Source organism: Lutra lutra, chromosome 9 (genome assembly GCF_902655055.1).
Source record: "Lutra lutra chromosome 9, mLutLut1.2, whole genome shotgun sequence".
Classification (NCBI taxonomy): Eukaryota; Metazoa; Chordata; class Mammalia; order Carnivora; family Mustelidae; genus Lutra; species Lutra lutra.
In genome coordinates, this window is record NC_062286.1 from 129,537,476 (window position 1) to 129,550,228 (window position 12,753).

The following is a 12,753-nucleotide window of genomic DNA, read 5'->3' on the forward strand; positions in this document are numbered from 1 at the left end:
AGTCTGGGCATCCCGCGTATGATTGGATATGACTGTGAGGGGGCGGAACCCGGGACTGAATAATAAGCGCTGAATGTCATTTCTCCTCCGTCAAATAGCAAAGACGCCCCCAGACCCTCATATCCCTCTCAGTTCTAGGGCTCCTCCTAAGCTCCGTAACAGGCCACTCAGTCGGGACCGACCCTTCAGGCATACTGAACACGTCAGCCTGTAGGCCCTCATAGTGTGACCTCTGAACCCTGCTATTGATTTTGGGGCCAGCCCCTCGTGTGGGCTGAGGGGGCGGCCATGGAGCTGGGCAGCTGCTTCAAGACCTACGAGGATTTCAAGGAGTGCTTCAGCGCCTACAAAAAGGAGAACAGGTGCTCCTTCATTCTCAGGGACTGCGTTTCCGTCCGCTTCCACAACCTCAACCATGGGACTTCCATCCGCGAGGACATCCTGTAAGGGCGGGGCGGGGCGGGGGCGGGGCAGGAGGGTGGGGAGGGAGCCCGACTGTCCCCCGGAGGGAGGCCTGGAGGAGGAGGGAGTGCCGCTGGGCCCAGGTCTCCAGCCGGCGAGTAAGCAGCTGCCCTGTTCCTGGTGAAAAGAGCAAAACCTTCCCAGGCACTGCTTTCTGACCACCCACTTCCCCTTCACTCATTCACTCCATTACAGTTTTCCCGGAATTCCCAGAATAGCTGCAATTTGCCCCATTCTTTGAGCACCTGCAGTATCCCTCATACAAAGTACTGTCTTCACAAATAGATAAAAACGCCTTCGCGATGACTTACTTCATCAGTGTTCTCTGGACAAAGCAATTAACGCGGTCGTTGTTGGTTAGTTTGCTCAGGCATTCGTTGGTTCGTTTTGTACACGGCTCTTGAGCTTCTGAGATTAACAGCCCTTTTAAAAACACTTCCCATGCCCCAGGCGTCCTTCCCTGTCGTTGGTGTGCATGACTTCCTCCGCAGGGCTGTATGGAAAATTATAGATAGATGCGATTTTTCCCTTTTGGCAGCTGAGAAAACTGGCCGAGAGGCTAAGATAAGGGTTGACAACTCCATTATCTTCAGGGGTCAGGTGAAAGAGCCCAGTGGAAGAAAGTTTAACGTTTAATCTCACCATTAGAGAAAGAACGGTGAAATGACAACAGACATCAGGTCTTCTTAGCGGGGACCACGGAGGTGTGACTGGGGCGAAATGGAGAGCAGGCCCTATCTAATGAACTCCACCTAATGGCCGCCAGGTGAAAATGAAGAGCCGGTGTTGTCAGAACTGGGGGGCAGAAGTCAGAAATCCAGGCTTTGGGTCAGTATCTCCACTTTTTAAAAATTGCAAGTCAGTTCAAATTTTTTTTTTTTTTTTAAGATTTTTTATTTATTTATTTGACAGACAGAGATCACAGTAGGCGGAGAGGCAGGCAGAGAGAGAGAGAGGAGGAAGCAGGCTCCCCGCTGAGCAGAGAGCCCGATGCGGGGCTCGATCCCAGGACCCTGGGATCATGACCTGAGCCGAAGGCAGAGGCTTTAACCCACCGAGCCGCCCAGGCGCCCCAAGTCAGTTCAAATTTGAACACACTCCAAGGGGGCCAACTCAAAGTACTTTATGGGCTCCCTGTCTCCATTACGTTAACCAGTTAAGGGAGAGGTGAAGAGCTCTTCTTGAGTCTGTTGGACTTCGGTAGTATTCAGCTCAAAATAATCCACATGCCAAAGTGGCAAATCCTGGGGCAGCCTGCCTTGAACCCCATCGGTGGTTAAAAGGAAGAGCTCAGGAGTCCAAAAGACAGGTTTTACCCTAGAGTTTGGGCAAGACTTAATTTCTCTGACCATTTCGTCCTCTGTAAAATGAGGTGGGTGTGGTGAAGAAGTAAGAAAATGCATGTAGGAGCAGAAACTTGGTGCTCTGTAAGTACTCACCGGAGCTGTAACTTAGTACATGTTAGAAAGTGGTACTTGGACACAGTACTTCAAGAGGCAAATGTGGTGTGGGAGTTGTCACTAAGTGACCAAAAGTCCCATTCCACTGGGAGATTCTCTGATTTTTATGCCCAGTTTCCCCTCTCATTTTTGTATATGGCTGTTGTGTTTTTCTTTTTGTTATGTCTTCTTGGGGATTGATAGTACTCAAACAGTCCGTGAAGTAGTCTCCTGTCTCTTTCCATTGCTGTTCAGCGTAATAGCTACCTTTTTGTTTGGACCGCATTCCACACACTCTGCTAAGTACTTTACTTGCATTGTTTTTATTTAATCCTCATCACACCCTTTGAACAAGGCCCTTATTATCTGGGTGTTCATTTTCCATGTGTGCATAGTCACAAGGCCCGGTAGGAAAGCAGATGTCATGCAAAACTCTTGCTAATAAACCAGGCACTAATAAAATTAGTCACTACTGAATAATGTCCTGCTTATTCCTACCGGTCCCATTAGCATCTTTGGCACTCAGTTTCTGGCCAATCAATAGATGTCGTAAACATCAGGATAACACAATGGAGATAAAACTAAGTGCAAACTGAGATTACACATCTCCCAAGAGCTTAGGACTAGTGAAGTCTCTGAAAGTAATGAGTGAGAATTCCTTTCATCACTCTCAGCCTGACACCTGTGAACAAGGGAAGAAGGGAAATCAACAAGGCTGATGATGTGATAGGAATTTGACAAAGGATATGCATAGTAAAGAATTAAATTAGGCCCTTGGGAAGCCTGATAAAGCCCAGGAATGTTTCCCTAAAACTGACCTTTCCGTATTGTAAAATTGAGACAGTAAATTAAGTACCATAGTGTTTGGGGAGAATGCATCAGGAAAAAAAAAACAAAACCCAACAGTTGACACTGTAAGTCAACTTACTTACCCTGAAGTAGCTAAGTACTTCAGGGCTCCTCTAAGCCAATTAAGGTAATCTCATTAGGAATGGGCAGGGTTACTGGCCCAATTCTGGAGAAAGAAAATGATAGGAAATCCGTAGGATTTTGATTTTGATTATTTTAAGAATTGGTATATGCTGCCATTATAACCTACATTTTGTTAAATATATTTTTTAAAGATTTTGGGCGCCTGGGTGGCTCAGTGGGTTAAGCCGCTGCCTTCGGCTCAGGTCATGATCTCAGGGTCCTGGGATCGAGTCCCACATCGGGCTCTCTGCTCAGCAGGGAGCCTGCTTCCTCCTCTCTCTCTGCCTGCCTCTCTGCCTACTTGTGATCTGTCTGTCAAATAAATAAATAATAAAAATTTAAAAAAAAAGATTTTATTTATTTGTCAAGAGAGAGCACAAGCAGGGGGAGCAGCAGACAGGGAGAAGCAGGCTCCCCACTGAGCAAGGAGCCCAATGCGGGACTTGATCCCAGAACCCTGGGATCATGACCCTAGCCAAAGGCAGACACTTAACAGACTGAGCCACCCAAGTGTCCCTATATTTCTCAACTATTTGTTTAAGTGATCTCTATATCCAACATGGGGCTTGAACTCCCTACCCTGAGATCAAGAGTCACATGCTCTTCCAACTGAGCCAGCCACATGCCCCTAAATATAATTCAAACTTCACAATTCAGTTCCACCGAAATCTTTTTTTCCACTCTTACTATGATATGTTATTTCTGGGGGATGTTTTTGGCTGCAATTAACTGAAAACTCTGACTCAAATGGCTTATTTCTTAGAAGCCTAGAGGGGGGCCTTTGAAGGTGACTGTTTCCAAGGCCCAGGCTTTTTATGTCTCTCCACGCTGCCGCTGCTGTCCTCAGGTCTCAGCTTTGCCTGCAGGAAGGCTCCCACATGGCACAAATGCAGGAGTCATGTCCAAAGGGAAAAGCCTTCCTTGGTTTCCTACGGATTTCCTATCATTTTCTTTCTCCAGAATTGGGCCAGTAACCCTGCCCATCCCTAATGAGATTACCTTAATTGGCTTAGACGACCCCTGAAGTACTTAGCTATGTGGGGGAGGAATAGCAACCCAAATTAAGTTAGCCTTCTGTTAGAATGAAGAAGGGGCTAAGGGCTCTTGAGTTAACAACCCACAGATCCACTCACAGCCTTTTACATGAATTCACTTTTAGTGGTTCTGGATGGTTTTGGATGAGGTACTGACTTTTCATAGACCAGTACTCTTGTGATTTCTGTATTTACAGAAAAGGATTTGGAGGCTCAGATGAAGTGAAACGACTTGTCCAGGTTCACACAGCTAGTACTTGTGGTAGAACTGGAACTTAAAAGATCTTCTGACTCAGAATCTTGTTGCTAACTCAAGTTATATTGTCTAAAATGGCTTTACTCCACCCATAAAAATCCTGTTCATTGCTGAAGGTGTGATTTACACACAATGACACAAATCTTATGTAAAATTAATCAAAAGCCTTAGTTAATCTGTACCAGTCCCCAGAGAGTGAATCACTCTTTGTTCAGGTATAAGTATGTTGCTTATACTTCTCTTTAACCAGTCACTTAATGTTGATTTCACTGGCTACCTATGTGAGCCTCTCTCTGCTCACTAGACTTCGAGAGTGGAGACTATCTAATTATGTTGTGTTGCCCTGTGAGCCACTAGTGTTCAGTACATAACAGGACTTGGTAATTGTTTGAAATTCAACAAAGGACTTGTTCATAGTCATAGTTAGGAAAAGGAATAGTGCTAGGACTAGAAGCTGAGTGTTCTGATGGAATGCTCCCAGTGGTCTTCCTAGTATACTTCTCATGTTCTAGGAGGATAACTTCCTGTGCTCTGCAGTCAATCATTTAACATTCATTTGGTACTCGAGCTTCGTGCACCTGGTGTGTGCTAGCTGTGGGAGCGGACACTGGGAGCACACTGGCGGCGCTATCCAGGAGAGAAGGCAAACACCGGCAAAGCGGATGGGAAGCAAGGTTGGCTGACTCCCTTCCTCCAGATCCTGGTTGAGCAGTCTAAGATAAAAACAGTAAGGGACGGGGCGCCTGGGTGGCTCAGTGGGTTAAGCCGTGCCTTCGGCTCAGGTCATGATCTCAGGGTCCTGGGATCGAGTCCCGCATCGGGCTCTCTGCTCAGCAAGAAGCCTGCTTCCCTCTCTCTCTCTCTCTGCCTGCCTCTCCGTCTACTTGTGATCTCTCTCTCTGTCAAATAAATAAATAAATAAATAAAAATCTTTAAAAAAAAAAAAAAACAGTAAGGGAGATTCAGAAAGGTGTGAAACCTTGTGCCTGTCTTCAAGGGAGTGATGCTTTAAGCCGCGAGACAACTAAGTACAGATTAAAACAACTTGCAGTGCTCCAAGTTCTTAACAAAAGATTTGTATATTTCACTGTATGTAGGTTATGTCTCAATTAAAAAGATGAAATGAAGCAGGGAGAAAACAAGCTTCAACCCACTACCCATGAGGTTTGAAATGCATGATGACAACATGAATTTTATGTTTAGAGATCTTTAAGGAAGTTAATTGAACCCAACTAGTTGTTGAGGGTCAAGTTGACGAGGGTAAGAATGAGAATTCTGGGAAAGGAGAGAGATTTTGAAAGTGGACAGGCAGTATAAGGGTTAACTACACAGACTGTCATCAGTCAGGCTTAGTTCAAATCCCAGATTGGTATCCTTAAGAACATTTTTAAGCCTGTTTCCCCATCTATAAAATGAGGATAATAGAACCTCTTTCCTAGTCTAAAATGGTGCATGTTAGGGGCTTAATATAGCCTGTCATATAATACCTTAATACATGTAGTACTGATAGGAAAGCGTGTAAACGGATTGTTAACGTATTGGGTATCGATGTGGAAAAGGAGGAGTTAAAAAGAATGCCAGGGTTTCTACCCTGGGAGGTACAGTCAGTCATTAATGGAACCAGGAAAGATGTGAAAGACCTTTCTGGTTGGGATTCACCAGTGTCTTTTTTTGGACTAGCCTAATAAACATGCACTAAGAGCGCATGAAGTCCATCTAATTTGATGAGCTAGGGCTCTGCTAAGATGTTGAGCCAGCAAAAGGGTAGGGCCCCGTGTATGGGCTCGGGGGAATCTTCCCAGAAACGATGATGGTTGCATGTAGTCAAGGATGAGTTAACTTTGAGATGAAGGCAGGTGGGAAGGGCATCCCAGAGAGAGACACACAAGCAAAGGCAGAGAGGTGAGACCCAGCGCAGTGAATCCAGGAAGCTGTAGACAGTTTGTCTTTCTAGGGCACAAAAAATAAGATGGTGAGGGGGTGGGAAAGGACGGGCTGCCGAGATGGGCAGAATCCATGCCTCAGTCACCACTGACTGGCCTTGCCATGCTACTGGGCTGCTCCGGTCCCTTCCTGGCCTGAGCTGGGGATAGTGTTTCCGCCCTGTGCACACAACAGGGCATTTTCAAATGTGCAGGCATTTTCAGCCTTGGACCCCTCCACCCTGTTATTGCAGGTCTGACATATCCTGTTTTTCTAAGCTTCCCCACGGGGTGGGCAGACAGGACCAGCTAGATTAGTGTGTTTGGAAAAGGGTTAGTGAAGTGCCCAGGCTGTGTCATGTCATGCCAGGGGCTGAGATTTTTTCCCCCTTTCCTGGTGGCTAGGACACTCCCTGAGGAGCAGGGGTGTGACCCATCCCACCCACGGTCTATGCGTCATTTATCAGAACATCTTTGATAAGCATCTGTTAAAAGAATAGCATTGTGTTAGGTGCTTGAAATACACTGAGAAATAACTCAGTCCTGCCACTTGATGACAGCCCCATCCAATTATAAAGGTACTTTATAAACACCCAAGAGAACGTCACAAGGCATAGGAGTTGTAATAACAGCAGCAGGCTTTTCTTTAGCATAAATAAAAGGCTGAACCAGGCTCTGGGCTAAATATTATATCTGAGTCTTACTTAACCCTCATAACAATCTTTTTTTTTTTTTTTTAAGATTTTATTTTTAACTAATCTCTACACCCAACATGGGGTTTGAACTTACAAGACCAAGAAAAGAGTTTCACGCTCTACCAGCTGAGCCAGCCAGGCATTCCTAATGTTCATAACAATCTTAATAAGATAGTCTCATTTTATGACTGGGAAACTGCACACAGAGGGTAAAGTGACTTGCCCAAGGTCATAGAGCTTCTGAGTGGTGGAGCCCTGATTAATACCCAGGCAGTTAGCCTCCAGCTTCTCCACTGTTTACTGCCACCCAGAGAAGTTTTTAAGCCTTTTTTTTTTTTTAAGATTTTATTCATTTATTCGACAGACAGAGATCACAGGTAGGCAGAGAGAGAGGAGGAAGCAGGCTCCCCGACGAGCGGAGAGCCCGATGCAGGGCTCGATCCCAGGACGCCGAGATCACGACCCGAGCTGAAGGCAGAGGCCTTAACCCACTGAGCCACCCAGGCGCCCCTTTTAAGCCTTTTATGTTAAATAAATGCTATGAATTCAGAAAAGGGAGCAGTTAACTGTGGGTTGAAGACATCCACAAAGCCTTCCTGGAGAAGGTGGGACCTGATTTGGCCTTGAAGCATGGGTCGAATGGGGATAGGAAAAGAGCAAATTTTCAATTTAATCACCCCTCTCCTTTGAATCTTCACTATCAGCCTAGAATGGTAAAGCTGACAGGGACCTGAAGATCATCTGATCCAGGGGTTCTCAGACTCTCTTAGGATTTGGACACTTTTGTTTAAGTAAAAGAGAGATTAATAGAGATGTTTCCTGTGAGAGAGGGCCACTTGTATCTTTACTGTCTGGAGGAAGGGAAGGCAAAGGCAGGAGTGAAGGGGACATTTTTTTTTAAGGTTTTATTTATTTATTTGACAGAGAGAGACACAGCTAGAAAGGGAGTACAAGCAGGGGGAATGGGAGAGGAAGAAGCAGGCTCCCTGCAGAGTAGGAAGCCAGATGCCGGGCTCAATCCCAGGACCCTGGGATCATGACCTGAGCCAAAGGCAGACGCTTAACCACTGAGCCACCCAGGTGCCTCCAAAGGGGACATTTTATTTTATTTAAAGATTTATTTATTTATTTGACAGACAGAGATCACAAGTAGGCAGAGAGGCAGGCAGAGAGAGGAGGAGGAAGCAGGCTCCCCGCTGAGCCCCGGGGCTCGATCCCAGGATCCTGAGATCATGACCTGAGCCGAAGGCAGAGAGGCTTTAACCCACTGAGCCACCCAGGCGCCCCTAAAGGGGACATTTTAAACAGTGAGGAGCCAGCTGGCCCTTTGCTACTGCCTGTTGTCTGTTTTCCCTTGTGTCTTGCCTCACACTGAATCATTGGGAACTACAGATGGGCCATAGAGGGTGAATGAAAGGAGTGGGGCTTAGAACTTCGGATGATGAAAATGAATGCCGTGTTAGTTGGACAGGGTCTTAATAAAAGAGTCGAACACTTTGGGATTGGAGTGTGAATGTCAGTCTCCCTTCCCTGCATCCTACACTGCCTCGTGATCTCTGGGACACATACCAGCCACTGTATTCCTATGGGGTCTTGTCTTTTTTTTTTTTTTTTTTTTTTTAAGATTTTATTATTTGAGAAAGAGAGCACACAAGAAGAGGGAGAAGCAGGCTCCCTGCTGAACAAGGAGCCCAATGTGGGACTCGATCCCAGGACCCCAGGATTATGACCTGAGCGGAAGGCAGACCCTTAACTACCTGAGCCACCCAGGCATCCCCAGGGTCTTGTCTTCTAAGAGAAAGGGGCCGGCAGCACCTTTCTCACTGTCACCTCTACCTTCTCTAGATACATGCAGGTGAAATTTGTCTGTATTCGGACTCAGTCAAACAGGAAGAGAACCTCAGAGGCGGACATGTGCCCAGCGTACTTGCTTCTGCGATATAATGAGAAGCTGGATAGCCTGTTCATCAGTGAACTCAACACCCAGCATATCCATGTTGACTCCAAACCTGCAGGTCCTAGAGGAGACACCGCTGACAAATCTCAAAAGACCGTGTGCCTGCAGAAACCCCAGCCTGAGAAGTCTGCGATCAAGAAAGACCTTGACCTGGCCGAGAAGTCCCCCATTGAACCATCATTTTGCTTAGAGAAGGCCCAAGCACCCTCAAAGCCAGAGCAGGAGGGCATCACTCCTTCTGACCTGGCCAAGATAGCAAAAGTGATGAAGAACTTTCTTAAGGTGGATGAGGGTTCCATGGCCTCTCTCAGCGTGGGCAACAGCCAAGACCTGGACCGGCTCAGCTTCCAGAGCAGCAAGATGAGCGATCTGTTCATCCGCTTCCCAGAGAATCTCTTGCTACACCGGGTGGAGAATGCCCAGGGCCACATCCTTTATGCTTTCTTAGTGGAGAACAAGGAACGAGAGGGTCGCGTGGTACACTTTGCTGTGCTTCAGGCTGAGACAGCTACCTCTGTGGCCAAGATGCTGAGTATCTTCACAGAGTTCAACTCCGATTGGCCCAAGGTCAAGGTGGTGTTTGTGGACCCGTCCTTCCCTCACCGAGCCATCCTGCAGGAGATCTTCCCTGCTGTGCGTATCCTCCTCTCCATCTACCACACCACCCGGCTCCTGGAGAAGAAGTTGCATCGGAGTTCAGCAAATCCATCCTTTAAAAGGCTCATGAAGGAAGCCCTGCGGGAGGCCGTGTTTGTCACTTCTGACGCCAGCCTCCAAAATCTCCGTCAGATGTCCCAAGCGCTACTAGATGAGCAGCTCTTCGGCTTCCTGCAGGCCCACTGGTTCTCCTGTGAACTGCTCTGGTACATGCACGTGAGGAAAGGCCTGCACGCGTGTAACACGTATATGGACAGCCTAGACGTGGTCACCAGCAAGGTGTCCAGCCTCTTCCGGGAACAGCAGTCTCTGCCAGACTGCATCCTCCGCTTTGTGGATTATATAGACTTCTTTAATACCAAAGGCTTGAAGAACTTGCCCACAGCTCCTCCCAAGTTAAAGAGAGCCCGGCCAGCCAGCGTACCACCAAAGCCCAAGAAGGCATTCGGAGCCTGTTGGGGGAGCCTCACCAGGCTCGCTGTGGAAGAGCCCAAGCCAGGTGCACAGCGGGTGGAGCTGGAGCAGCAGCCACAGGTGCGGCCCTCCCAGGGCGGCATGCTAGACGCCTTGCACGGCAGTGGCTCTCAACTGGCCTATAAGCTGTGCCAGAATGAGTGGGAGGTGGTACAGAACTCCACTCACCTGGTGGACCTGGCTGGCTCCTCGGTGGACATTCAGCTACTAGAGGATTCTCACCAGGTGAGCAAAGACGGCTGTAGCTGCAGCTGTTCCTTTCAACGCTGGTACCACCTGCCATGCCGGCACATTTTGGCCCTGCTGCACACCAGCCAGAAGCCTGTGGGAGAAGCCATGGTGTGCCGCCGGTGGCAGAAGAGGTACCAGCACCTCCTTGGGCCCAGTGGGGAGCTCCGGGACCCCGTCATGGTCCTAAGCACAGGCCAGCCTGGGAAAGAAGGACGGAGTGACATGATTCAGGACCTAAGTAGGGAGCTAGCAAACCTGCTCATGCAGACCGAGGGGCCAGAGCTGGAGGAGCGCTGTTCCACCCTGCGCAAGATCGTGGACATCTGGGCGGACCCCTGCCAGCCACCTGAGCCCAGTCAGCAGCCAGAGGACTTCAAGGATGTGGGCCACCTCCCTTTCCTCTGGGGAAAGCCAGAGGAAGGGGAGGGACTCCCTCTCGCTGGAGCCATGATTCACAACTGAAGCACTTGCACTGGCACATTGGACCACAGACCCCTCTCCTTGGAAGTCTGGGAACTCAAGGCAGGCAGGACATGCCAGGGGTCAGCATTTTCACCAGTGTCTGCCTAGGTAGGGCTAAGAAGATTGTTACAAGAGGGGGAAGAGGAACCCTACTGTGTGGCAGTCCTTTGACTCCACCTCTTTTCTGCCCTACCTTTGTCATTCCTCCAGAGCCTCCTTCAGTGTCAAGGCCAAAGTTATCTCCATGCTGAAAGGTCACCCCTCTTTCTGCCCTGACTCCTGAGATCAGATATTACTACCATTAGAGAGATGAACTCCTGCCCAGGATTGGGTGAGACAAAATATACCTGGTAAAAGGACCTATTTTCAGGGACAAAGGGACAGAGGGTGATCCTTGACTGTTGCTGCTCTTTACAAAGATTCTGTTATTTGTACTTATTTTTATTCATATTAAATAAAAGTTGTGGGTTTTTTTGTTTTTTTGTTTTTTTTTTAATTTGACAGACAGAGATCACAAGTAGGCAGAGAGGCAGACAGAGTGGGGGGGGGGGGGAAGCAGGCTCCCCGCTGAGCAGAGAGTCCGATGCGGGGCTCGATCCCAGGACTGAGATCATGACCTGAGCGGAAGGCAGAGGCTTAACCCAGGCACCCCTGTGTTGTTTTTTTTAATAAAATCAAAGAAGCAGGTGAAATGCGTGCTGCCTGAACAGGGAAGGAATGTAATGGAGGTTGTGAAGTGCGAAGTACGTGATGCCTTAAATTCAAAGTCTTGGCAGTCCACCACCAACTTCATCCTCTTCCTACCAATCAAGGCTTCAACACGGATTTCAGGCTGCCTAGAATTCTAGTAGGAGGAAGCCAAATAGATGTCGGGCAGGGGGAAACCTAAACCCAGATTCCACTGCCTATATTTGCAGGGGGACTGTGGGCAAGTTTCTAATTTCTTTAACCTCGGGCTTCTCATCTGTAAAGATAAGTGTTGGTCTGTTCTAATCCCAATTTACCCTCTAGATTTATATAAACAGAGCATTTTCCTTCCAGTTCTAAGCCCCAGTATGGGCTTCTGTTGTTGCTAGTTTATAGTTTTAATCACTTAAAACCTGGGAGCTACCCAGCTTTCCCGGATGTCATCTTCAAGGGAACCGAGGTCAAAGGTGGCAGTCTTGGCTCCTGCACTGGTCTGCCATGACCTCAAGTCACAGGGCCATTCTGGATCTGTTTCTTCTGTAAAACACTGGAGGGGGTGGGGCTAGGCAACACAAGGTTCAGCTCTCATAAGGAGATCTGGATTTCCTCAACGGTTATGGCTGGGCCCCTGACCCCTGGTGGAGAAGTCAGAATCTGAGACCTGGGCCCCAGTTTCCCCATCAGGCGGAAGACAGTACAATCCCATAGCCGGCCTTTCCCACCCCCCAGCCCCTCGGGAGGAGGTTGGAATTTGACCAGAAAAGAAAGAAAAATCCATAAAGCACTGCTATTTATTTTCCTTTTTTATTTTCGGCCTCGGAGGAGTTTCCATAGTAACACGGCCTTCCAGAGTCTTCTCCCTCCCCCCCCCCCCGCCCCCCCAACAGACGCGGGGCTTCGGAGTTCCAGCCTCAGGGCTCAGGCTCGCGTGGATGCTAGTGTCCTCGGGCTTTCATTGGTCACCGCCAGCCGAGCCCCTCGTAACCCTAGGAACAGCACCCGCCCACAAATCGCCGGGCTACGATTGGTCTAATCCCCCCAAACCGAACGCGAACTCTTCAGGCCATTGGCCCAAGTCACGGCGAAGCTGGTGCCGCGGTTGGTGAGCCTAGAGATCAGTCAGAGTCAGAGGCAGGGTCAAATAGGGAGAAATGGCGACGGAGCCAGGCAGTGGGTGAGTGATTCTGAAGGGTGGAGGTGTGAGGCGATTGGTGATCGCGGTCAGCCGTGACACAGCTCCCAAAGGGGTGGGAGGTTGACTTCTCTTCTGGCTCCGGCCGGACTCCGAATGGGAACGTCTGATATCTACATCCTTCCACCCGGGTTAGAGGTGAGAGGTCAGAGGCCGCGTCCCCACTCTGGTGTTTGGACCTCAGGTACTCTGGAAAGCAGTCAGGATCCCGAGCCAAAGACTCAGCTTCTAGCTACTTATGGAGTAATGGTGGGAAAGTCACTTAACCTCTTTGAACCTCAGTTTCTCATCTGTAAAATGGGGATAGTAACCC

At 48.5% G+C, this 12,753-nt stretch overlaps 1 protein-coding gene across 4 annotated transcripts; it reads left to right on the forward strand.

Annotated features, from left to right (window-relative positions):
* Nucleotides 1-28: 28 nt before the first annotated feature.
* On the forward strand, nt 29-11,042 carry ZSWIM3 (zinc finger SWIM-type containing 3). Of its 4 annotated transcripts, none has more exons than XM_047743962.1 (2): nt 29-362; nt 8,626-11,042. In XM_047743962.1, the coding sequence occupies exons 1-2, from the start codon at nt 289-291 to the stop codon at nt 10,559-10,561; spliced, it is 2,010 nt and encodes a 669-aa protein (XP_047599918.1). In that variant the 5' UTR covers nt 29-288; the 3' UTR covers nt 10,562-11,042. The 4 variants fall into 4 exon arrangements, with proteins under 4 accessions (XP_047599918.1, XP_047599917.1, XP_047599921.1 ...); XM_047743961.1 differs by having other exon boundaries at nt 34-443; XM_047743965.1 differs by lacking the exon at nt 29-362 and adding an exon at nt 579-1,228.
* The last annotated feature ends 1,711 nt before the right edge of the window (nt 11,043-12,753 follow it).

Coding starts and splice junctions, on each gene's coding strand:
- ZSWIM3 (XM_047743961.1), top strand. CDS start 289: ATGGAGCTGGGCAGCTGCTTCAAGACCTACGAGGATTTCAAGGAGTGC. Junction 444..8,625: donor TCCATCCGCGAGGACATCCT/GTAAGGGCGGGG, acceptor TACCTTCTCTAG/ATACATGCAGGTGAAATTTG.